Raw genomic sequence first — 26,299 nt, 5'->3', positions numbered from 1 at the left:
CGTACATTTATTTTCCTCACCCTCTGAACTTAAATCAGACCAAACTTTTCTTGTTTTAGGTAAGAATTAATGCAATTATTTCCATTTGCAAAATGCCACAATAATGAGAGAATATGTCAGAAATGTATTTGTCTTCAAAATTAACATTTTATTAGCCACCTCTGCACTTTAACAAACACAAATTAATTTATGTAAATCTAACTAAAACTAAAGAAATTTGGTTTAATTTAACTTCAGGCAGTGAGGAAAAAGGTGTACGTGTTTTTTTTTTAAATTGATGTATGTAAACTTCTGGTTTCATGATAAGATCATGAATGGAAAATGGATAAAAGAACAAACTTTGTGTCTAACACAATGTAGCAATCCTTTTTTTTACTAATATGGCAGCAATTCTTGTCCTCTCTGAATACATTTCTTTCCAAAATCTTTGTCTCATATTTTACTTTAAACATTTTAATGCCAAATTTATATGCTGAGGTGGCCTGCTTATCTGCAGCACTGCCAGGCAGAAGTGGAAGCATTTATCAACTGAAAATCCCCTCTCTCGTTGAGCCAATATTGTGGAAAGCGCTGCATCAGCTAAGTCTGCTGTGGAGGAAGGAATGGGCGGTACCCTCCAGATGACCTCAGGGAGCAGTTAACTCAAATCGTAAACAGTGGATGAGTGTGTGTAAGAGGAGAGAATAGCTCATAAAGCTTGTCAACTGCAGCAAAAGAGAAAGTCTTTTGTTGCCTCATGTAAGTAAATGTGCTTTTTACTCAACTATTTATTCAAAATGTCATCTTTTTGTAAAATATTCTCAGCAGTCATACTCCCTGCATTTATCCATTTGTTGTAACACCAGTCAAACAACACTGGAGGGCAGCCTGCACTTTGATGAAAAAAATAATAAAATAATTCAATACACTAGAACAAAGCAAACAACAGAGGTGTATTGTTTCCAAAAAAGAAATATATTATTTAAGGCACACATTAAAAGTTTAAACTACATCACAATTGCTCACAGTAAATACACAGTGATAACTGAAGGACAACTGAAGGACAACAGAACGTGGGTAAAATTCACAGTTGTATAATTCTCTTATCAAATAATAGACTAGAATTGTACTTAGGATAAAGATTCCTCCCTTTTACCTTGATTTACCTGGCATAAATACTATCTGTAAATGTTGTTCAAATGTCAGTGTCAGAAATCATTTTGGTTGAATATCACTCATTTTGTTCAATACACTCCCCCCTTTTTTAGGACTTTAAATCTACAAGTTTGAATAGTTATTCCCCAAATATTATTTACACAGTAAAACAAGCTCAGACTAATCCTTTAGTCATCCCAAGTTATTCCTACAACTTACACAAGGTGCCATCTTTAGATCTGTAAAGTTACCTCAACAACAAGAACAGAAAGAACACAGAGGTAAGTCAAAACATTGTACCAATCTTAAATAGAAAAGTGTCATTACTAATGAATTTAAATAACTGAATTTATTTTAAAGTTAATAAAGAAAAATAAAGAAGCTTGAAAGGACTGATTCACTTTGCAGCTAGATAACAGCAGAGTCAGTGGTGCAATGAGTCATTGCTAAAATTTATATTTTTATTTAGTAGCTTTAAAGAAGGTGAGGATTTTGTTACTTTTACATACAGGAGTCAGCTTAGTGTGAGATCTATAAGGCATCCCTCTTTGTGCAAGCAGGCAAATATTTTGAGGGGATGAGCTGATGAGAAATGTTTATTCTGATAACATAACTAGACGTTGTTTTGTTGCCTCTCATGTGTGCCAGGTGCAGAATCCAGGATTTGAATATTGTACAAACTGATAATGAGCATTTCAAATGAGAAATAACTGATTAAAATCAACTCAAAAGAGGAAATACATCAACACACATTTGGCAGAGAGCGCAAACACTAACTGATAAAATTCATCTGTCCATCCCTAAGATTTATTCATTCACAGCATTTGTTGCATAAATGCTACCAATAATGAAAACAATATGTGCAAAGAGAGAAAACTTCCCTAGTAGGTCATTTGCAGACCAAGGCTAAGTTTTTTTTTTTTAAGTTTTTTTTCAGTTTTTTTGGTCAATTATGGTAACATTTAGTTTCCTAGTTTCCCTCAAGATTAAACCATATTTATCTTATTGTTTGATTCCACAAATAAAATTTTCTAGAACTAAAAACCTCAACTGTGAGCAAATCACAAAAATTTGTCTATTTTATCTTACAGTCTGAATTGCAGCATGACACTAAATGTTAAAAACCTATCAACACTGCTAGCTTAATTAGCCAAGCTAAGCATCAGGATCACTAATCCATTTAAATATTGCCCTGAAAAAGCAAGCCATTCATTTTCAAGCCTCTAATTCAATTCGAATCATTCTTACATCGCTAAAAACAAAGTTTGGTTTTGTCTAATAAGATTAGCAGTTTAATAGTGCTACTTCTGTCATGCTTGTATCCAAAGTTATATGGATCATAGAGGAAAAGTGTTTCTACGCAGTGGTTGATTGTTATTAAATATTTCAGGCTCAGGTCCTTAGGTTTTCATACACAGGATGACTGAAGAATCACTTTAAGTTGGTGGCGCTACATAACGCAGCTCATGCTGTGGTTACACAGGTTACTTCAGGTTACTCTCTGAAATGCAGAGATTATTTCGTTGAACTGATCAAGTACTTTCCTAGAACTAACATGTTACTATCCTGGGACTTGGATGTCACCTTCCAAAACCTACCAGACTCTTTCCAGAACATATCTGGCACTTTCTGGAAAACTGTGTGATAAGTACCCAGATTACTCATAGGTATCTGATAAATAAATACCTGGTAAGTTTTTCCAGAACTTCTAGGTCACATTGCAAGACATACCATGTTCTTTCCTGAACCTGCAGTACCATGCAAGACTATTCACCAATCTTGTTATTTTTTGTGTGAAGCAAAGACTGGAGTGTCTGTTCATGTGACCAACGTAAGTCGTGTACTTAGAGTTGGGCTTTATGGAAGAAAAAAAAATAAACACTTGACTTTTCAGTCATTATGTCTGGCTCAAAATTAACACATCTCAGCACCCCAAGAACAGACCAGCAGGGTCTGGAGAACTGTTTGGAGCTGAGGGGAAGATGAAAGGAGATAAACAGGAATATTTTTAAGTAAAACCTGTTTCAGTCTGTCAGCGATGTGAAACTGAGAGAAAGGTTCACCTTTCAGCAATACAATGACCCAAAGCATACTGCTGAAGCAATTTTTCCACTTCACCACTCAAGTGGTTTAATGGAAAATTTTAAATGTATTGGCAAGGTCTAATCAAAGGCCAAAGCTCAATTCAATTGACAATCTGTGGTCAGACTTAAAGATTCCTGTTCACCACCGGAAACCATCTAGTGCTGGAGAAGTTTTATCTGGAGGAGTTGGGAAACAATCCCAGAGGAAGGATGAGGTGAGCTCTTAGAGACTTGCAGATGTAATTGGTGTTGATTATTTCACAATAAAAAGAAAATTAAATGTTGAAAGTTGCATGTTCTTTAAAGAAATGATGCAAATCCTAAAATAATCCACTTTTTCAGCTTGTAAGCTGGAAAACGCAAGAAATGCCAAGAGGGGTGAATACTTTCTCAATGTACTCTATCAGATAGCATCTGGAAATTACAAGTTTTTCTCCTAAACTTACCAGCTACTTTAATTCAGAGGACACTTTTCTAAAACTTAGAGGTTACCATTCAGAACTCACTAGAATACCCATAAGGTTCCAAATAGCTAGCTTTGAGTTTCAGGAAATTCACTGGTATGTCCCAGAAAGTGTCTGATCAATTCTGTAAAATCTTCAGGGAAGATACCAAAAAAAGCTACAGAAAAAGAACCCAGTTCATTATGAAAAGTACCTGGTAAGTTTAGGTACATTTTCAGAAAGAAACGTTTTCCTTCCATAAAAATAACCTTTACATTCTGTGAAATTACAGCGCTGTTATGTAGCACTACCAACTGCAATATTATAATTAAATGACCATAGTTAGCTAGAAAACCTCTCATAGTAAAACCAATGTCAGTACATTCAGGTGGAGGTGCTCTGTTGTCTTGGTTTTGGAAATGATCTGGCTTCTTGCTACAGCATTCTGCTCAGAACCGAGGCTGAGCAGACGTAAGAGCACCAGGGTGACGGAGGGGAAAATTATACCAGTGACTCTGCTGGGAGTTCATCCATTTGGTGACAGCAAAGCAGTCTGTCAGTCAGGCTCTGGCATGGCTGCCTCTCAGGGACACCATCTTTTGACGCCTTGCTGCTTTTTAGCTCTAATGGTGCGCACAGTGTTGTTCTTGAGGTTTTACAGACTATGAAGGAGTGCAGGAACATAGAGGAGCAGGTGAGATTGTGTGCTGCCAGAACGACAGGTTTTGCTTGTAAGTTGCTGAACTGCAAGCTGGAGGCAAGTGCAAGTGATGAGCTGGGAAAGTGGGAGCAGGAAGCCTATCCTGATAAATAGGCAGCTGGTTCAACATTGTTGTTCTGTCCATCCTCTATTGCCTTGTTCTTCTCGCTTGTGGATAGTTCAGAAGAATCCACTACGACTTTCCTTGACCTGTTGAGATAAGAACAAAAATCTTATGTTGAGCAGATCATTTTTCACTCATGTCACATTTTAATAAGCCTGTTTATTCATCATAGTTCCACCATAAAGCTCTATATTTCTAAAATGCAAAATGTGTCCATGATATGATTTTTAGTTGGTAATTTGAGAATTCATCACTAAATTGTTTCTAACATTTGATTTTCAGTGAGTAAGTTGCATAACCCTGATGTTTTTAACAATTTTTATGCTGATCTTGAATTTTTTTTTCATTTGATTTTTTTCCCCAAAAGCTACAGTTACTGGAAAACATTGTGTTGGTTAATGTAACCTTGGAAATGTTTGAGCATTGTTTAATCTTTCTCGTTTCAATCACTTCAAGAATATCTCCATCCAAGGTTTGTTTTGGAGGGTGAAATTCATAAAAGCAGAAAGAATGATTATAAACATTTATATATTTAGAAAGAACCAGTAAAAATGTTAGATCACATAAATCTTAAAACTTTGTTCCTCCACCTCACAGCCAACAGGAAGGCTCCTGTTGATACCAGTTGGTGTGTTTTTGCCTTGATCATACACCCACAAACATTCCATAAAAAAAAAATCAGCTTTACTTTTCTTTCACAGAATCCCATATGATTTAATCAGCAACCAAGGAACACTTTTGATTTAATTTAATATGATTCTCCCAAGTCTAAAAATTTTAGAATTTGAATCTTTACCCTTGGTCCCAAATGTATTTATTTACCAGTAATATATTTTCAGAGTAAATGCTGTTGTGTGATTCTTTGACCAGTGGAGGTTGTAGTGAAGGTCTGGAAGTTTCCTTACTTTTCTCTGTTGAAGACAATGAAGTCCCTCTGGACGTTGTCCAAACGCTGCTGCAGCTGTCCATTCTGGGAAAAACAGATAAAAACAGGATAACTTAGCAAGTCAATAATGGCAACAGTGTACAAGAAAAAAAAACCATTAGTTATGAGAATTAGGTTTTGTAATAACTGGTTGATCAATTCTTCCTTTGATTTTGTTTTTATAATATTTTACTGTAGAGTTTATGTCACATATAACATTCCTCGCCGTCTTTGTGACGATGACAGTTGAGGGAAGAACCCACAATGCTTTACAAAAACATTCATCTCTCTCTCTTTTTTTTAAGATTTTGTTGGCTCTAGTGGCCTTTATTTGAAAGTAGTTTGACAGGAAACAGGGTAATGAGAGAGGGGAAAGACATGCGGCAAATATAGGCAGGCCAGGAATCGAACCTGCGACCTCCGCCATGAGGACTAAGGCCTCAATATGTGGGTCATGCTTTGCCCCTGTGCCACCACGGCCCCCCACCATTCATATCTCTTAAACTAATTCACATTTTGTCACTTTATACCAACCAATCTAAGCATTTTTGTTTTAGATTTTATGGAATAAATTCAAACCAGGACAACAAATTGCCTTCAGTGGGCATAAATTATTAACCGAGTGATTTAACTTGACAAAAGGTGAAAAAGTTCAAGATGTTTTATAGGTTTTATAGGTAGGTCTTGTATCTTTGAAGGACACGTCTGCTCGGATTTTTCCACCTGCTTTTTTCTGTAATGTGTTCCACTCCATCATGTGAGATCAGGCAGCACCAGGCCGACACTAATGTAGTGCCAAGACAAGCAGACAGGTGCTTTCTCATGCTTTCAAAGAGGCAGTGAGGAAAGAGATCATAAATATATATAATCGCTGACTCACTTTACTCCAAGTGGATGTGAAAGAGAAACGATCCCAGACAGAAACATGAAAGGAAAAAGAAATGTTTTCCTAATATAATCTGGAATGCCATTAAATGTTATTTAGATAACTAACCTTTAAGAAAGGCCAAAGCCACCATCTGAGGATTTGGAAAAGGTCTAAATTTTATTGGATTTACTAAGCGTGTAGATTATTAGTGTATCTAAGGAAGTCTGCTCTTATCCTCATTTAAATGATCAAACATGGAGTCCCATTTGTGCAATGAGCAGCTTTCTGTTTAAGCTTATTTTAACTAGGTCTTAAATCTAGGAAACTATTAATGTCGGCTCCAAGGGTTTACGTCCAACAATGAAAAGAGGACAGGTATGGGAAAAGCTTTTGGCAAATAAAATTATGATGAGGACAGGAAGAGGAGAAGGAGGTTAAAACAGAAGAAAAGAGCCAAAATGACTAGTGAGGGAATTTTATAATAATGTTACATAGCAGAGCAGCAAAGAGAAAAAACTTACAAAGAAGAATCACTGGCCACACAATTTTATAGCAGACAGACAAATGTGTTTTTCAGAAAGCTACACCTGCTATCAGAAAGAAAATAATTTCATGGGACACAAAATGTGAAAAGAAACCTGGTGCTGGCATTGAGGACAGGGTGAACTTGTGATGTGAAAGGCAGAAAGGACAAAGAAACAAACAAAAGCAGCAAAAGAAAATCAACAAAGAGGAATAACGGCACATGTGGCAAACCAAAAGAAATAGATGTGATAGAAAGAGAACATGACAGGCTCACATACTTTACAAACATGGCTAGACTTAATGTTCAACATCTGCACAGCCGTTTGTTAGCTTGAAACCTGCTTTGGGTCAGGTTTGTGATACACAAGTATTCAGAAATTGCAGATGTGAAACTGTAGCAAAGCCTTCAGTGACAACAAACATCCTGCATGCATGTCTGCAAACAGCATTGGGACACAGGACTTCTGACTAAAATACTCCGTAAGCATGTGTAAAGCCTAACATGTTCATATTTGTTGGGTTGACCAGCTATCCATTCAAAAGAAAAGACATTTTCCAGAGAACTTAAACAGTTTTTACTGTGACAAATTGTTTTTATATGTGCATCATTTCTCTAAAACAAGTGTCTTTTTGTGCTATGTTAACCAAGACTTATTCTGTAGTTGACTGAACCGTGCTTTTGGTTAAAAACAAACAAACAAACAAAAAAACACTGGCCCTGTTTAAAACCCAAATATAAGCCTACGTGCTGATGATTCCTATGATTGTTTTCACTCTTTTGACACTGCTTTAGTGGATGCTTTTAAACAGACAATTTAGAGGCTAAAAGCTCCAAATACTGGATTAAACTGTCCACTTAGTGTGACAACCTTACTGAGAAGTGGTCTGCTGGATGAAAGCCCAAGAGGGACATTCTTCTGAGATTTAGCGTTTGGGCTAACAGTGTTTTGTCTGAATTTGACTTTAAGTTGCAGCTGATAAAGAATAATTCTCACTGCTGGAATTATTTCACAGATATTAGTATTATTTCTACTATTTTGTGTCATAAATGAATTTCACATAAATTAGCAAAACAAGCTGGAAAATTTAAGGTGGACAGAGAAAAGAACAGAGAAATCCACTGAAAACAAATAATACAATAAAAAACTTGACATTTATTTCAACTAATGTACATGTCTGAATTAAATGTGGAAAGTACATTTTTAGAAAGGTAGAAATGTGTCATTTTGTGAAAATACAGCAAAACTGCTGAATTCTCTGTCATCTTTGTCAATTAGTTGAGGCAACATAAGCGATGCAGATGTAGCATAACAAAAAGGTTAAAGTTTCACGCAGCGCAATAGTTTTGGAAATGAAAACAACACGAGGAATGAACACTGACTGGAAGTGAAAGCACAAGGAGCCAATAGTTGATAGAAGTGTTGAAAGAGTCTAAAGACAGTGAAAGAACAGAGGATGAAAGGAAGAGGATGAAGATGAGAAGAAACAGGAAGATCTAGACAGAATGTAGAGCAGCTGCAGGGTAATGCACAGAAAGCATGCTGGGACAGGCATAAGGGCAACGTTTTTATTCCTTATTGATTGACCAGCCGGCATCTCACTCGCTCTTCACACACAGACCACACACACACACACACGCACACACACGCACACACACACACACACGCACACACGCACACACACCCACACACACACACACTCTCTTTCTTCTGTTTCTGACTTAAGTTCCATCCTTCATAAGTGGCCCCAAAGGCCTTTGTAAATGGATATGTTAAAGTGTTGCACAAACACAGCAGATATTTATAGACAGTATCATCTTTGTGTTCCATCAGAACACATTTACCTGCGGGGATCCGTCGGATCCCTGTTCCCTGGTCTTTCTAGCTAGCCTTTTCTTCTTCTTGTGAAGAGGTTTGGACTCCAGGATCATTTCCTCCAGCTCAAAGGTGGGGTCACAGTTTAGTCTCCGTCTCTTTAAAAAAAAAACAAAAAAAAACTGTTAAGGAGATTGAAATAAGTTGTTTCCATTTTAGATGTTACAGGTTCACATAAAACTAGTGGAAGAAAAGAAGATCTGTCAGATTTTTCCAAACCTTTGGTTGTTTGACAAGTTAAATGAATGTGCACTGATTTAATTTTCCATTGGACTTTTCCTTTTTTATGCTTCCCATCTATTATCAAATATTAATGATGGCTGAAAAACTCAGAATAAAGAATAGCAACATAATCAGAAATTCGTAATTTGCAATTGATCCTTTGATCAGTCAGTGGTTTTAAATTCTCTGGACCTACAGACGTCGACTACACAGAGTTGTGCTACTTTGTCACAATGTATAAAATTATTCAAAGGACTTACTCCCTATTAAAGACTTTTGTATTTAAATTGTATTTATTGTAGGACTTCATTACAAACCTGTAGCTGTAATCTGCATAAATAAATGCAGCTGCCATTGAAACCAGCCATGGTGCATCAAGCTGCCAGATTTTTTCTCCTATAGTATGACTACACAAAAGCACAATCTGAGTAGAGTCTGGCAAAATGATCCAGAAATCATTTTAGAGCTACAAGTAGATATCATGATGCTTTCTCTTATTTCAGTTTCAACTTAAGGGGCCTCCCAGCATCCTGCTTGGTGCTGTTCTGGACAATGTTCACATTCCCCCCTGCGAACATATGATGTTTCTGTATAGATGCTGAAAATATAAGTTGCAATTTTGTCAAATCAAATTCATGGAAAGTAGGGTAGACAGATTCAAATGAAGACAATATTTACGCTCAGGGGGAGATTCGACGCGTCCCTCCAGGATGTGGCGTTTACAGCTGCCAGACAACGATGTGCTGCAGATTGGATTGTGCTTTAAATTGTCTATACCTAATAAATTATTATATATATATATTTTTTTTAATTCAGGATAAAAAACATAGAATAGTTTTAGAATTAATATTTATTAAGGGAAAAACCAACATGTGTAACTATAGTAGCATTGCTTGTTTTGGTAATTAGATATTAATTGACTGGCCACATGTTTGACATTTATCTGTCAGGAAAATGTTACAAGCCATTTTTAATGGGCTTCTAGTGAACTGCTGTGAGAAACATTTTTCACAAATGGGGTGAACGTGGAACAGATTAACCTTTAAAGGAGTGACTGACTGAAGAAAATTACTCCAACAGTGTTTTGATTACTCATCCAGGGGGTCAAAAAATAACTAAGAACAACATCTAAAGTCTTGGAGGTCTTACTTGGCTCAGATAATGCCAGCATTCACAATGTACAATTACTAAAAGAAAAGAAATTGGAGAAAAATGCATCCAAGGTTTAATGCTAAGGCAGCAACAACTAACGATCTAACAGAACACCAACATCCATCTCATATTCTTCAGAAAAAGTTTTTGATGATCCTTAAGACTTCTAAGAAGATCTTTTTCCAGAAGGTACGTATCCTACTATATCTGCTGTAAAAGCAGCACAGCATTCAAAGAAGAATGTCATCATGGCAGTCGAACATAGAGGTTGGTGGCTTTCTTTGCTAATTCAGGACCAGAACGACTTGACACAATTACTGAAACCATCAATTCTGATCTTTAGCAGAAAATCCCATAAGGAGAACATTAAACCTCATCATACAAGGATTATGCAGCAGGACAAGAATCCAAACACATCAGTGAGTCAAGGGTAAAAAAAAATAAAAAAAATAAAAAAATAAAAATGAAAGTCTGGATAGGAATTGGTAAAGGTCTGGACATGAATCCAAATGATACACTGCAGTATGATTTGAAACAAGAAATTGATTCCTAAAAACTCTTCAATATGAGAGAATTTTTTTAAAAATCTGCAAAGACCAGTGGGTCAAAATTCTACCATAGGAATTTAAAAACTGTATTACTGTATGAGAAGAAGATTGATTTAGTCAGAACAATTATCTTGGTATTAGAATGGTAGGATAAAAATTCAACAGCATTTGAATGAATATTTTGCTGCGTAACACAAAGAGTCAGTCAGTCTTTCAGAGTTCACATGTTCTTTATCCTCACATTAGGAATAAAGCCTGGAGGAAGCTGTTTGTTGAGAACTGCATCCCAGTTGACATCAGACATGTAATCCAGATCTTGGAGCTCTGCGAGACAGGAGATGCGCTTCTGGACATCTATGCACAGCAACTGAAGCAGAGAAAAAGATTTTAGTCTGAATGATTGTTTACAAGTTGGGCTCAGAGTCTCACTGAGACGCTGACAGGAGGATGTGCTTCGCCTGAAGGATAAGGCAGAGACAGAAAACTGACAGGAAGAAGACACCCTTCGAAGTCAGGCAGGCTGGAAGGAGAGGGAGATAGATTCTAAAACAAGGAGGAACAGAGAGAAAGGAAATGAAATGAAATGCATTCAGGTAGCAAATGATAGTGCAGAGAAAACAGTGGCCTGAGAGGCCTGGAAGACGGAGGACAAATGTATGGAGCATTGAATTTTCTTTTCATTCTCACTTTCTCTTCTCTCCACTCTTTTCCTTCCCCTTGCACACACACACACACACGCACACACGCGCGCCAACTCACACACTTTCACATGCAACAGGAATGCTAATGAGCTCAGAGGAGTCTGAGCACGAAGCAATGCAACAATTAGACTGCAGTGAATTGCTGGTAAGAGAAGATGATCAAACAAGAGGAAGTCCTTCAGTTTTACAAATAAATCTCAATGTCGAGAACATTTTAGAGATTATGAACATTAAAAGTTATTATTGTTCAGCATAGCTTGTCTAATGTGTGCAGAACATCTACCCATCTCCCAGGGGGTACAAGTTCTGATGTTTCACTCTGTGAATCACTTCCTGCCTGCTTTATGAAGGATGTCTGTTGCTCATAGCAAACTACTTTTTGAACAGTTTATATGTATTGAAATATACATAGCTCTGGAAATTGCTTTGTATACTCAGAGGGGTTCAATGCACTGAACCGCACTTATATTCTGCAAATAAATGCTACAATTTTCCTTGGAATTTCGGAGACATGTTGTCAGTAGTTCATTGAATAAAAGAACAATATTCATTTTACTCAAACAAAAAGTAAAATCTGAGAAACTGATTACTTTAAGCGGTCTCTTAATTTTTTCCAGAGCTGTATGCATAGATATGTAAATGTATTGAAAGTAAAGCTGCAAATTGTACAATCTACTTCTACTTCAGGGCAGGATTAGTAACTGTTAACTGTGCTTTGTAATCAACTGGGCATCTTTGGATGGAAGTTAGGTTGAAATGCTCTATGAACAATCCAATACTGCCCTCAACTGACCAAACTAACTGGCTGATTGAGTCAAACAACAGGACTCCTCCTATTTTAAACAACTCATGCTGATATTACTCCATTCTGATCCTAATAACCTTGTAGACACATTAATAGAAATGTACCTTTCTCAGAAGAGACTTCATTTCCAGAGACCAGGCTGCTGGGTAAGTCGGATGGACTTTGTGGAACATTTGTAGAATCTCATTAGATGGTGTGTTGGATCTCATCACATATGGTCTCTGAAATAGCAACAAAGAGTGGAGATGGGAGGAGAAGAGAAGAGATATTCCCCTTGCTCACACCTTTTATGGTCTCATTTTCTGCTCTGGTAAAGACAAATGACAGCATTGAGGACAAGGGGAATAAGGGATGAAGTTTTGTCTTTGGATGAAACAAAGTGATTCAAGATGGAGAGGTGAAAAGACAGTGCAAGACTAAATGGATGCATTTTGTATTTTTCTGTGTCATAATTTAATGCCCCAGGTGTCACGATACGTCCCCACTTTCATTTACCTGTAACTGAATGCATGACAGTCCAAACTTTACAGTTCCTATTATTCTAACTCACTGTGCAGTTAAAGCCGTTTAGGAGGTTGGAAGAAATAAAACAAATTGACAAGAATTGATTTGCTCCTCTGCAAAGCTCAGCACATGCCAGCAAATGGTCAGGCAAAGGTGAAATAAAGCGAGGCATTAATGTGGTGCAATGTGGCAGAGCAGCTTAAGAAAGAGAGTTTAGTAGAAGTTGTGATAAGATTTAAAGTCTTGTGAAAATAACTACCCTCAAGGCCTGTTCATTTTGATTAAGACTGCCCTGTTCTCTGAAGGATCTTTTTCAAGATGACCCTACTGTGTTACTAATACACACCACTTATGTTTTTGCAGCGCAAAACAAACGTTTCTCATAGTCTGTGGCATTTCCTCTTAGATACCAGGACCTGAAGACTAAAAGTAGCTTGTTAGAGAGTAACAGATTACATTTACTTCAATAACTTTTTGGAAAAAAAAGCACTTTTAGGAGAAGATTTATCACATTATACTTTTATTTGTGTAATAATGATAAAGTACTGATACTCTTCCTTAAATAAAATTACAGTGTGTAACATCACCGCGTCAAGAACAAAAACGTTTCAACCAAAAATGCAGAGAAAGAAACTTAAACTTTACTTTAAAGCAAAACTTCTTGTTTGTACAAGAAATTTAATCTTATGTTAATTAATAAATGAATAGTTATGTAATCTTATGTTAATTAATAAATTAATGTTAATATAATCTGATGAGGTTGTCGACCCATTTAGAGGTCGAGAAGGTCCAGTAAACATCTCAGTTTGTCACTGGAAGCACTTTGCCCTGCTCTAGTTCTTGCAGTCTGTACAGGGCTAAGAAACTTCAGATCAAAGAAAGGAAAATAATGCATCATCTGTAATGGAAATAATTTGACAAATAGTTTGGTTAGAGTAGGAGGAAAAAAATGAGAAAAAAAACCCAAACTTCTTTACATCTTCAGGTCAGCTTTGATTGCCATTAAAGTGTTGAAAGTTCCAGCTTTTTTAAATTATGTGCTAAAATAGAACAGAATGGAAAATAAGTGAAAACTCATTTCTCATCCATGACAGAACAGTGACATCTTTATGCAAAAAGTGATTTTATTTTAAATGATTGACCTCCCTTAACTTTGTGAAATGCTGATTACTGATCTGTTAAACACCTTCTTACAAGAATCCCATACATTACTGACTACAGACAGGTCTAAGGTCACACAGAGGTGAGCCATTTGAGAGCAGATTGTGTTTGTTACCTGTCCTCTCAGTAGTTCATAGGCTGCAATCCCCAGAGACCACCAGTCAACAGAGAAGGAGTAGCCAGGGTGGGATCCTTCGAAGCTCTGGAACAGCTCAGGAGCTGAACAGAAAATAACACACAATATCATTAAAACATCTCAACATTCCAGGTTACTTAGTATAAGAAAAAAAGTATTTTGAGACTATTTTTTCTTATTTAGCTTGTATTTAGCTGAGCTGAATATTTCTAAAACCAGAAATATTACAGAGAGATGTTGAATGTTATAGTTGTGACTGTTGAATATGCATGAGACATTTTGTTCCCCCTTTCACAACGAATTTCTTTGTACATGTTCTAATTTGTTTCATTCTGTACTAGATCACACATGGTGACGCATCAGACTTAAAAATACATGTGAAGACTTCAGGGTCATAGCTGGCCTGTTTGTTCTGGACATAAAATGATGAATTTCATCCTTTTTGACAGGAGTGATAATCAAACAGACTTCAAATCTGAGCTCATGTTTTGAATATTTCACATAGTAGACGTGCAGTCAGGCGGTGACTAATGATTGGTTATTCTTTTCCTCTAATAGAAGAGAATAATCTATTCTGGAGTAAATTGTGTTCTGCTTGTTTTCCCACACTTCATCTAACGAACCCCCATGCTTTTTAGGATGTGACAGAGGCACTCTAACGGCCCCTGAAACCATCTTTTTTGTAATAAATCATTTTACATTCCACTTTTTCTCTGGACACTTTTTTATGTTACTGAACCCCTAGACCTTGGGGGAGTAACAGGCACTGACTAATACATTGTATTGTGTTAAAGCTAAAGGATTATGCTCACACAAAAGTGTTTTGAAACCACAAATGCTTTTTATTCTTCCAGTATTTAGCCCCTCCCATTTCTCCATCAACTCTTACCAGTTTCCCTTCCTGCTAATGAAAGATTCCCAGCAGCATGATGCTGCCACCACATTTCACCATGCAGATGGCAGCACATAGAGAAATAGGTTTCTTTGTCCTGTCCTGTTTTTGCTACACAGAAACATGATATCACATATTACTAAAACATTGATCAACTCACACTGATCATACTTTTGGGGATGTTTGTTGAACTCAAATTAAAATGTGGATTTTTGTCTTGCTTTGTTGTGAGATGAAGGTTAATTGATTTTAAGATTTCTGTGTATATTTTGACCAGAGTTGCCATCATGCCATGATGTTCCACTTTCAGCTTGTCACACAGGATTCTAATATCCATCTGAGGAACAATCACTCACTTTACAGGAGTCCAACTTTTCACATTTATGGAAAAAAAAAAAAGTCTGCTTGGAGCAAACAAATTCAAACCTTCAAAAACAGAAAAAATAAATGTTCTACCTCATCATTTATATCCCCCTGAAATCCTATTATCTCCCATCTAATCTCACAGAGGCTGAATCCACATCAAAGTGATGTCTGATGCATTTAGGAGTCACAGTGAGGCGAAGCACATCTGTGCCTAAAGGGATAAACTTTTTCTTTTTTTAGAGACAGGACTGCTTCAAATTAAACAGATTTTCTTTATAAATGTACAAAAATGTCTAATAACTGTAAAACCTTTTATTAGTTTTCTTCTAGAGTCAATAAAAATTAAAATACAGAAATATCAAGTACTAATACAATACATTAATGATATGTTAATTTCACCTAAAACAGTATCATTACAAATCTAAAGCAAATTAGTGCTGGTGGAATTTAATGAGCTGCTGTAACATGACCTGGAATTAAAATATTCTGTTAAAAGTTATAAAATAAATAAAATTTTCTTTTGTTTACTTGTTTCTATTGCCTTATATTAAAATGTAATAATCTGAAATATTTAAGTAGTATAAAGTATAAATAAAGATAAAAAGGTGAAATTATGAAGGGAGCAAATATTTTTCAGCTCTGGACAAAGATTTTTTTTTTCTTTCTCTAAAACAGAAAAGAGAGAATCTCCAGATTTCACCTTTGACAAAAGACTGCTCCTCTTGAAATAACTAAAGAAAATACTCTGGTCAGTGTTTGAAGCTTTCATGTAAAAAATACACTCAATATCACAGATGATTTATAAGTACATTTATAAATCTTTCTATGATGTCAGAAGTTTTTTCCTTTTACTCACCAACAATAAACAAGTCAAATGGAGTTTCAAACAAAAAGGGGAGAAATTCTCACCAGTTTGTTTAGTGAGTTTGATTCATCCCAGATCCAACTGGACTTTGAAGACTTGAGAAAAATGTTCTGATCTTACCCATGTATGGTTTGGTTCCAGCAATTGATGTTGCCTTCAGGTCTTCTTTTACGATGGCTGCGATGTTGAAGTCCGTCAGATGGACATGGCCTGCAGATGAGATGAATCACATTATTACTACTACAGTTATTAAAATCAGTGGAGCTTTCAGGCAGGTTTATCCTAAATCTTAGTTTTTTATGACCAAAGAAGAAGACATCCACTGTACAACCTGGTCAAAGAAAATTAAATGACTCCTTATTGATTATTCCCTGATTCTGTGAGGGAGGTAGTAGCAACATCAGTGGTTTTCAAAGTCACAGCATTGACCTGAGCCTCAACATGGTGAGAGACAGAAGGCCTGGTCTTTGCCATGCTCACTGATCACACACTAATGAGCTGAATGTGGGATATGTGTCTGCATACGCTACATTTTTCTATACCTTGGGCAGTTAAAGTGCAGCCGTGTGTGCAGAGCAGTGATTACTCGGATGAATGGGTGTCCCTCCTGACCCTTTATACATAAAAACTGTCTTTAGTTGAAAAGAAATAGGCAAATGAAGCAGACATGAGAATTTAAGTAGAGAAATACTGTGTAATACTGTCATTCTGTAAAAATCAGTCTTCACTATGACATTAGGTTTTATTTTATTTAAAAAAAAGTCAAATATTGTTGATCATAACCAGTTTATAAAAGCAATAAAATGTGTAAAACATTAAAGGGGGTGAGTACTTATTGCAGGCTCTGTAAGTAGCAAAAACTACAAAAAATATGAGATGAATTTATGATATAAATTTTTGAAAAGTATAATGTGCACATTATACTTTTTTATATAAAAAAATATATCAAAAATGACAAGAAAATGACAAAATATAAAGATGACACAATATAAAAATATATCCAGAAGTTTTGTAATGATGTCTGTGGTATTTCCCTCCCTACTCTAGTATGAATATGAATATGGTTGGTGATCTATGGACTGATTCTAGTCAAAGCTGCTCTGCTTCGCAGCAATTAAAACTTGTAACTTTAAGGACTCAGTTGGGAATTGATATAACAGTTCTTCATGTCTCCCGCTGTTTGGTTGGGGTGGAGAACTGATCTGCAGCTTACGTCACCACATTCTCGTCATGAACTGCGTCTGTTTTTGTAGGAAACATGAACAGCAGCTCACAGTGGATAACCTAGACAACAGCACCCCAGGTCCTCGTCCCTGCATCCCCGGGCTATGTTGCTTAACAAAGCGCCATCACTTGGGCATGAGTAAATTGTTTTTCCCCTATATGAAGCAGCTCCCTGTGGAATAAAAGGATCACAGGTCAATTTGTGCTTTAAAATTTCCCCATGTGGAGAAGAAAACAGCTCTCTTCCCCCTCTGATGGCTCATGTTGTTTGTAAGAGTATTAAAAAACATTGATGCTTGATTGCATAAATAGATAAAAGTGCAGTGAGTTTGTAAGAGCATACACAGACAAAGAGAGAGATTACAGGTGAGCATTTGTTATTCTGCTGAATCAATCCGACAAAATCTGTTAAAACTGTCTCTTTTCCCTCTTAATCTTCTCCTATCTCCGTATGTTTGTCCTTCCTTTGACAAATCCTTTCAGAAATGTTTGCTCATCACTTTTCCTCTTCTTGTTGAGTGGCTCATCTTCTCTGCCTCTCTCCCTCTCAGCTCCCTGTCTTTCTTTGTTTCTCTCTAGTTTGCCTCCTTTCCATTTTGACAGCAGGACCTTGATCCTACATGTCCCCTAAGCTCCCTGAGCAGATGTCCACTGCCCCCTGAGATCTCAGGACTCTCTGTCCAAGTGCTCATATGTCACTGCTACATTTCCTGGCCAGTGTTCAGGCTGTTAGTTTTTACATTTTTATTCCTTATGGACTGCTTTAAAAATTTAAATAAATACAAAACTTGTTTAATTTTTCTTTGAGACTTGAGATAAAATCAATCTTAAAAGTCACTTTATCACACAAGACGCTTATAAACAATGTCTAAATTTCCTCCCATTACAGTGTAATAATGCTGTGCAATTCAGCTGTAAAAACATGTTTATAGAAAAATGTAAAAGTTAAGAAAATTGCATTAAACGTTTACAGCAGTAATGTAACACGTTTGTGTTTAGCCTTATGATTAAAATTCAGCAGTCGTTCTCCTTTGGTAGGAGTGTGTGAGCATCTCGTAACCTGACAATATTTACCCACTGCAGCTTGCAAACGGTCATCAAATCAAAGCTTTTTGTCCCAATTTGTTGGACAAAAGAGTTTTGTCCAAGAAAGCTCTTTTGAAAGTTATCCATCTGGAATTCTCTCACAAAGTTTGGTTGTTTTAAACCAGGTGCAGATGTTTTCTTTAAAGCAAATAATTCCATCGTGCAAACCTACCCCTTAGTTCCAACATATGGAGGATACAGCAGATTGTTGTCACAATTAGAAGATAAACAATAATTGCTTATAGAATTTCCATAACAGGCAAAAGCTGCCTGACCAGCTTAGATTTCATCTTTTCATTGTATTTTAAGGAATATCCACTTTTTGTGCTTCTTTGCTGTTTCAAATATTTTACAATTATTGCCTTATATAAGCTACATTACATGTCTTAACTGTACCATGAGTCTAACATGATGTGGTGGAACTAGATGCTTAGAAATATATTTAACTTCTCTGTAAACTACTGTTAAGCTAAAATGAAGCAATAAGGGAAGAAAAATCACACAGAGGATTGTAAATTTATTTTAGTTCAATCTGATTGTCCATCAGGAGTGAATTGAAGGTAATTGAATGCTAAAATTTAATTAAACAAGGTTCAATAACATACAACCTGTTCTCATGGTCAGACGGCATCCCAACTCATCAATATATGACGAGTCGGTGTGAGAATGTGTCGTAACATATTAGTTAAAGGATGTCAATGCAACTACGTGTTTGCATTTTTAAATTCTTTAGATTTTTTCTCCTCCAAAAAACTTGGTTTATTCTTTTTTAAACAATGAAAATCCAGATATTTCAACAGGGGTGTACATACTTTTGGGAGCCTCTCTACTCTTTTGGGGTCTTTTTTTCTATACACAGATCAGATGTCTCAGATATTCAATCAAATTGAAGCCAAAGAAGTGAAGTCAACACCACATTTGGCTCTTTAAAACATCCATCAATTGTTTTAGTGCTGCAGTTGATGTACAAGTAAAAACATGTTTCCATTTGAAAACTAAACAGAAAAACTAATTCTCCATTTATACTGCTATGACACACATCTGTAGTTTCATTGTATTCACTTGATGAAGGGATCTCAGCTCATCTTCAGTGCTTCTTTCCAGAGTCCATAAATAAATCTACATAGTGCACCACATCTAAAAAAGTTTGTGTTGGACCTGCATACAGCGAGCCAACTGGAACTGCTTTATATTCTTCTTCATTAGCATATTGATGAAAGATTTTATAGCCTATATTAACACTCCTTTGATTTACTATTGTTCCATTCAACATCTTTTACACACGCGCACACACACACACACGCTTTCACTTCTGTTTGTGCCTCTTTTCTCCCAGTCTGACTAAAACCTGAGAGATTTTGAGCAGAATTTTCCCGTTGAACTGACACGAGACGTGACGTTCCCCGTTTCATCCATGTTCCTCACACACCAACCATCCATCTCATGTAAAGTCATAGTTTGGAACAGAAATGGCTCAGACTGACATTCTCTATGTAATTTTTCCAAAGATACATTCTAACATGAGACAGCTATAAAGCATAATTTGAAAAACTACAATCACTTTGGGGTAAGAGATGATTTAGTAAAGCATCTTACCGTGCTCATCCAGAAGAATGTTGTCAGGTTTGATGTCTCTGAAATGAAAAACACAAAGTGCCGTGAGATTAGAATGTGTTAGCATCAAAATGGGATTTAGATCCAACTACAACTTAACCCTCATTATTTGTTTTCATGTTCAGTTAATTTAAAAATTAATTTCAAAGAATATTCTTTTGCAGTTGTTTATTGTCACTTTAGTTTAAGATTATCACATCAGACTAAATTATTTTCTTCTGAATTGAAAAAAAAGCAATTTTTTATGATTCATGTCTCGTTTTAAAATGTCATTAATTATTCTGGATGCAAAGTATCGTTTGATTATTATCAAAAACCTTTTTAAGTTACATTAATCCACCAAGATCATTTATAATTTCTATTAATACGTTTACAAAGTTGCTGTTATGATAGTAGATAACAGAAATGTTATCTACTATCATATAGTAGATATGATAGTAGATAACTATCTATTATCATCATTATGTTATGAGATAACATAATGATGATACATTATCTCATATCATCATTATTGGATGATGATATGAGACTAATTATACATTTGTATATTTTATTTTTATATAATTTGAATAGATTGGATTTCTAAAACTTTTACTTCCCTTTTTGCCATTTATGAAGTATTTTTGAATTTAATTGAATCAATAAATGTCTCTCAAACAAACCTGGAAAAGCACTAAAATGTTTACTAGACAGTGAGAAAGATGACTTTATGGAGAAATAACTCCCTCATTTTTATTTCATAATTTAAATAAATTCCATATTTACAAGCATCACAAACAAATAATGAGAAAAAAAAGACCCTAGATGTGCAGAATTTGAAATGTTCACTTCCTCTCCAGGAGTTGAATATTTGGAGTTATTTGAGTCATTATTGCATTAAAGTAGAAAATGGACACATAATAAATCAAACTGAAGATTTATTATAACAATGTTCTCCAGGTGTGTGTTGAAAACAAATGAAAATGTGATTAATGACATTAGGGAGAGAGAAGAGAGCTGCAGGCCTGAAACACCGAAGAAGAACAAGAAGTCACATCTGCTGGATCATCTCACAAAAACTTCAGAGAGCACACAATGAGTGGAACAGGAGAAAATAATTTCAATATTTTTTTTTTTACTTTTTTACCTGCAACAAGAGTGAAAGTTGAAAGCGCAGAGATAGAGTTTTTACGTGCACCTAAAATCTGCAGACTGATGCGTTCTGATAAAATGATTCTCTTCAGTGTGGTGTTTAGTGATGCATTTATTTGACTAAAGGCAAAAACTAAACGAGTGGAAGGGTACAGTGTGTACTCTGCTTTTCCTCAAAGCATTAAAAAAGAAAAAATCCAGAGATGTTCTGAAACTGTTTGTATTTTATTGCAATTGGAACTACATTCTTGGTTTTACAATTCCATCCATCCATCCATCCATTTTCTGTTCACCCTTCGTCCCTAATGGGGTCGGGAGGGTTGCTGGTTCCTCTCCAGCTACGTTCCAGGCGAGAGGCGGGTTCACTCTGGACAGGTCGCCAGTCTGTCGCAGGGCAACACAGAGACAGACAGGACACACAACCATTCACACCTAGGGAGAATTTAGAGAGACCAATTAACCTGACAGTTATGTTTTTGGACTGTGGGAGGAAGCCGGAGAACCCAGAGAGAACCCACCATGCACAGGGAGAACATGCAAACTCCATGCAGAAAGACCCCGGGCCGGGAATCGAACCCAGGACCTTCTTGCTGCAAGGCAACAGCTCTACCAACTGTGCCACTGTGCAGCCCTTTACAATTCCAATAAAACCAAAATTTTAACACTTGCAATCTCTAAAGAAGCATTCCCTCTATTTTGATCCTCTGCTCCAGAGGAATGTAGCAGCATTTAGCATATCAAAGGCAACAGAAAAATACAAAACAAAAACAAACACCTGTGTATGCTTCTTTGTGTTTCTGTGGTACACTCCTACAGAGAAGGACAACCTGTAGCACGAAGCCAGACTCTTGGATGCTACATAATTAGTACATAATTGAAAGTGGAAAGACAGACATAAAATATCCTCATAGCAACATTAGGGAAACATACAACAATGAGTTTTTTTAGTAGGGATGGATGAAAATATAGCAAAGCTGAGAAATCATCCTAGTTAAGTTGGAGTTAATGTGTATATTTATATTGCTCCGTTTGATTCCTCTTATTGTTCTTCCTCATTTTTAATCACATTACACTGTAAGCAAAAATCTCACTGGTCATACTCAGAATTTTATGAACCTTTCTCCAGACTTCATCTGGGATTAAAACAAGATAAAAATGGAAAATAAATGTTGGATCCAAAGTCAACTGGGAGGAAAGTCAACTAGAATTTACACATTTGGAGAACCGTTCTATGGTGTACATTCAAACAATTTTGTAGAACAAAGGAGATGGATCCACTTTTAACATGAATTAGTGTTGTGGGGGGAGAGTAGAAACAATCCGTCCATTTTCTAACACCCTTGTCCCTAATGGGGTCAGGAGGGCTGCTGGTGCCTAGCTCTAGCGAACGCTTCAGGTGAGAGGACAGGTCAGCAGTCTGCAGCAGGGCAACTCTTTATAGCATTTCCATAAAACTAATAAATATTTTATAAGCCTTGGAGATTCTTAAGCCTCTGGAAACAATCATAATCAATTATCCTGGTTCCTCTGTTGCAATCAATTTAAATATAGATCTAAAAAACTAAAAACTGCATGCAAGTGAAATTTTGCAACAAAGAATTACTCTTCATTCTTCATCTCAATGATATAAGAAAGGAAAAAAGATTGAAGTAAGAAACTAGCAGCTGCCAGTTTCCCCCAGCAGCTTGACATGTGTTGATATCCTGGGAAACTGAAGTGCAGCATCTATTGGTTCTGAGGAACAGATGGGACTGCAGCAGCTCCAGTCACATCAGGGTTATGTGAGGAATAGTTTGCTAGATGAGGTGAAACCTCCACCATCTGCAGCAATTAAAACTGTGACTAAGAATATTTCAGGGGTGAACAACAGCATTATGACAAAAACAGCTCCAAGAATCCACATTATCATTTAGATGAATTAAAGAAGCCAAAGGAAGAGCTAAATGTAACTTTGTGTGGCACCTAGATATGGACAATTGGCATTTTCTATCAACAAAGAAGGACCGTAGATAAGAGCAAAAATCAAATATTTCTGGGTCCTGACGTTCTTCATGGAGTGTGGCGTAGAACATTTCTGATATACCATAAATGCTAAAACGTTGGTGTTCCTTTTAGAAGTCTATGACAAAAGCCCAGGTTTACTCAGTGCAAGCTGATCCCTTTGGCTTTTCTTTTGGTTGACTGGCTTTACAAGCTATTAGCAGGATCTAATGACCTCATTACAGCCTGCTATGAGAGGACGAAGGGTAAACTAATCCGCTACCTGGCCATATGATGCGGAACTGTCACTGGAGCTGACCGACACACCTGAGAGTTGAGGCTTTTATACGCTCACATACACAAGTCCTGGAACAGCAAAGCCGTTTTCTCAAATCAAATACTGATCTCAGCATTTGGTGCAGAACTAAGACAGTCAGTAATTCAGGCCATCAAACCAACATATATGGATTCATTACATGCTGTAAAACTTATTAAATCTATTTCCCTGTTAGATTTTAATATAACATTTTTACAAAATGATGTTTCAATGTTTTTATTACTTGTTGACTTAGTTAATTTATCAGAGAGGAGAGAAAAGAGTTAAATGGTCTAACTGACCAGCAACTGGACAACATCACGCTCTCACAGCTGACTAGAAGCCCAGCTTTTACTGTAGCAGCATCATCTCACATCTTAAGTGTAATTAAATATGTTTCTCATTTACACTTGACGACTCTGTTCTCTACTATTACTATAATAGTAACTAGAAATTACTATTTCTAGTTATTCTAATTATTAATCTATTACCTGTTACCTGTTTTCACGGGGAGAAAAGGGAAGAGGACAAGAGAAAGAACCTATTACTGAAAGAAGGAATGGATGTGTTTAAGGTTCATGTTATATTTTATTAAATTTGTTCAATTGTGTCATTTTTCTCTCCAAAAGCTGAAGATTACATGGCAGATCAATGGAAGAGTTTTACACATCTTCGCCATCCGGTGCCACTAAGGCAGGAAACCACAACTATCTGTGTAACATACAGAGAAATATGTCGTGCACTCAGAGATGTGCATGCTGTCTGAATCATTCTGCTCTGAGAGCTGACGCCCACCAGCCACTTAGGGGCCAGTCAGGCAGCAGCTTTCTTTGAACTGAAAGCTCCACTCCACAGACGGGACTAACCAGCCCAATCCAATAAACTGCTGCATTTTTAACTCTGCCTCTCTTCATCTGCTGAGGGAAAGTAGCTGTGAGAAGTTGGAGACTGGAACTGATGTGCATGAACATGCTGTTTTGCACATCACCGAGTACACATTTATGCATATGAAACTCTTTTTGCTTATCCTTTATTCATTAACAAACACAGAGTGTAGCTGCAGACTACAGCTTCTAAGCGAAGTTGAGCTTGACAGGTTGACGGTTTAATACAGCGCACGAGGTGAAGCTTGCCAGGCAGACAGCGAACGCAGCCAGAGCAAACTAAAAAGTTCAGGCAAAAACTCACATCACAATTATAAGCGATGAATAATTCAGATAGTCAGAAACATTCAGTGTTCTGGCTGTCATCTCTTCCTGCTCTCTGGGTCTCTACCTTTTCCTCTCTCTCTCTCTCATGTACCTCTGTGTGATATTCTGAATACACTGCTGTCTTCAAAAATTCTCCCTTCTTTTCTCGTATGAGTAGGCAGGCAGGAAAAATACAGAAGCACGCAGCTAGTGATCTTTCTGCAGCAGGCTCGCCCTTCCAACAGTCCATCATGTTTGGGACACTGTACTCCTCCCATTATTTAATCTGTTGTTGTGGGATGGGCTGAGCCAGAGGAGATTTTTGACAACTATGATGCTCAATTCATCATTTCCGAGGTGGAAATTGGAGAGCTTGCACCAGCTGGCATCTTAATCTGCATTTATGAAAGAGGTGAATAGAATTTCTCCCTCACATTTTAGCCCAGTGCCTCTCTCTCTCTATTCTATCCGGGTTTTCTTTTCTGCTTCTGCTGTGAAATAAAACATTTACGTACTCCATGAATAAAGAAATCTCTGCTGAATACGTGACAAATTCTCCTCAGTCAGGACAGCTGATGGAAAATAAGAGCGATGACTTTCCACCATTCAATCTGCAAATGTGATCTGTTCACCAAATGAACAATTAGTGAGAAGAGCCAGATCCAGTTGTCCTCACCTAATCAAATAGAAAATTATATACTTTCTGGCAGCTACAGAAACGGCCTTGGAAAACAAAAGAGTAAATAAATGATTGAAAAAAATAATCTGAGGAACAGTTAACTGCACATGCAACACTAAAATAGGGGGAACAGAACAAGGAAAAGCAACAGCAATCATTACAATTAAATAGACAATGAATGTGAATATTATAACTGTGTGTTTGCGTGTGTGTGTTTGTGAGAGGTAGAGAGGCATGAAGAGTGCAGTTTAAGTGGCTGAAGTAGACATGATGCATCAACAGTAAAGTTCAATTAATTTAAAATACATTCAAGTGATCCTAGTAGGGGACACACACATTTCATCACCACTTCCATTTTGTACCCATAACAAAGTGTATTGGTTTGTTTCTGTTGCTAGTAGTAAATTCAGGAGACAAATAAAAAACATATATATTTATATATATATATATATATACCAAATATCTCAGGTACAGATCTGTTAAATTGTGTATTATTATTATTTTTGATGCATTTTATATTAAAGTTTCCTTAACTGTGGTTAATATCTGTGTTTGGATCAATTGACTTTCTGAGGCATGTATGAATTAATAAAATTACTACAACACATCCTGCTGAATGACTAAAACCATCACATCTCCTTCCTGCAGGGAGCCGCCGGTTATTACTGCCAATAAATCCCCAGGTGGTTGTGACAGACAGCTTCTCACACCGATCCCGCTTCTGGAGGTTTCCTTCCGTTAAAAGGGAAACTTTCCTTTCCACCATCCCCACATGCAGAAACTAACATCCCTAAAGTCTACAGTGCTTCCTAAATGATCTGGAACTCCATACTGACTTGTAAAACGAATCTGCAAACTGACAATATCCAAGTTTTTCCATTACAAGCATTCTAGGAGGCACCAACAAGCTCCTGAGAATTTACCCATAGATAATCATTGTTGATGTAAAAGAGGCACTCAACCAATGAAACACGAAGCACACACACATTTCTCCTTGCACACACTCTTTCCATTTGTTCTTCCCCTTGTTTGGAAAGACGTTTTATGTCT

At 36.6% G+C, this 26,299-nt stretch overlaps 1 protein-coding gene across 1 annotated transcript in view; it reads right to left on the bottom strand.

Moving 5' to 3' along the window:
* Positions 1 to 119: 119 nt before the first annotated feature.
* Positions 120 to 26,299, bottom strand: part of stk32a (serine/threonine kinase 32A) — a 47,964-nt gene continuing 21,784 nt past the window's right edge. The window contains exons 6-13 of the mRNA XM_044140342.1: positions 19,936 to 19,973; positions 16,150 to 16,239; positions 13,886 to 13,989; positions 12,210 to 12,326; positions 10,841 to 10,966; positions 8,647 to 8,775; positions 5,391 to 5,455; positions 120 to 4,571 (exon numbers count right to left, since the gene is read on the bottom strand). Of these exons, the coding sequence (XP_043996277.1) occupies positions 4,460 to 4,571; positions 5,391 to 5,455; positions 8,647 to 8,775; positions 10,841 to 10,966; positions 12,210 to 12,326; positions 13,886 to 13,989; positions 16,150 to 16,239; positions 19,936 to 19,973 (781 nt within the window). The 3' untranslated portion in view covers positions 120 to 4,459. The remainder of the gene's footprint in view (positions 4,572 to 5,390; positions 5,456 to 8,646; positions 8,776 to 10,840; positions 10,967 to 12,209; positions 12,327 to 13,885; positions 13,990 to 16,149; positions 16,240 to 19,935; positions 19,974 to 26,299) is intronic.

This window comes from Gambusia affinis, linkage group LG15, assembly GCF_019740435.1.
Source record: "Gambusia affinis linkage group LG15, SWU_Gaff_1.0, whole genome shotgun sequence".
NCBI lineage: Eukaryota > Metazoa > Chordata > Actinopteri > Cyprinodontiformes > Poeciliidae > Gambusia > Gambusia affinis.
This window is presented reverse-complemented; position numbering and strand designations above follow the sequence as displayed.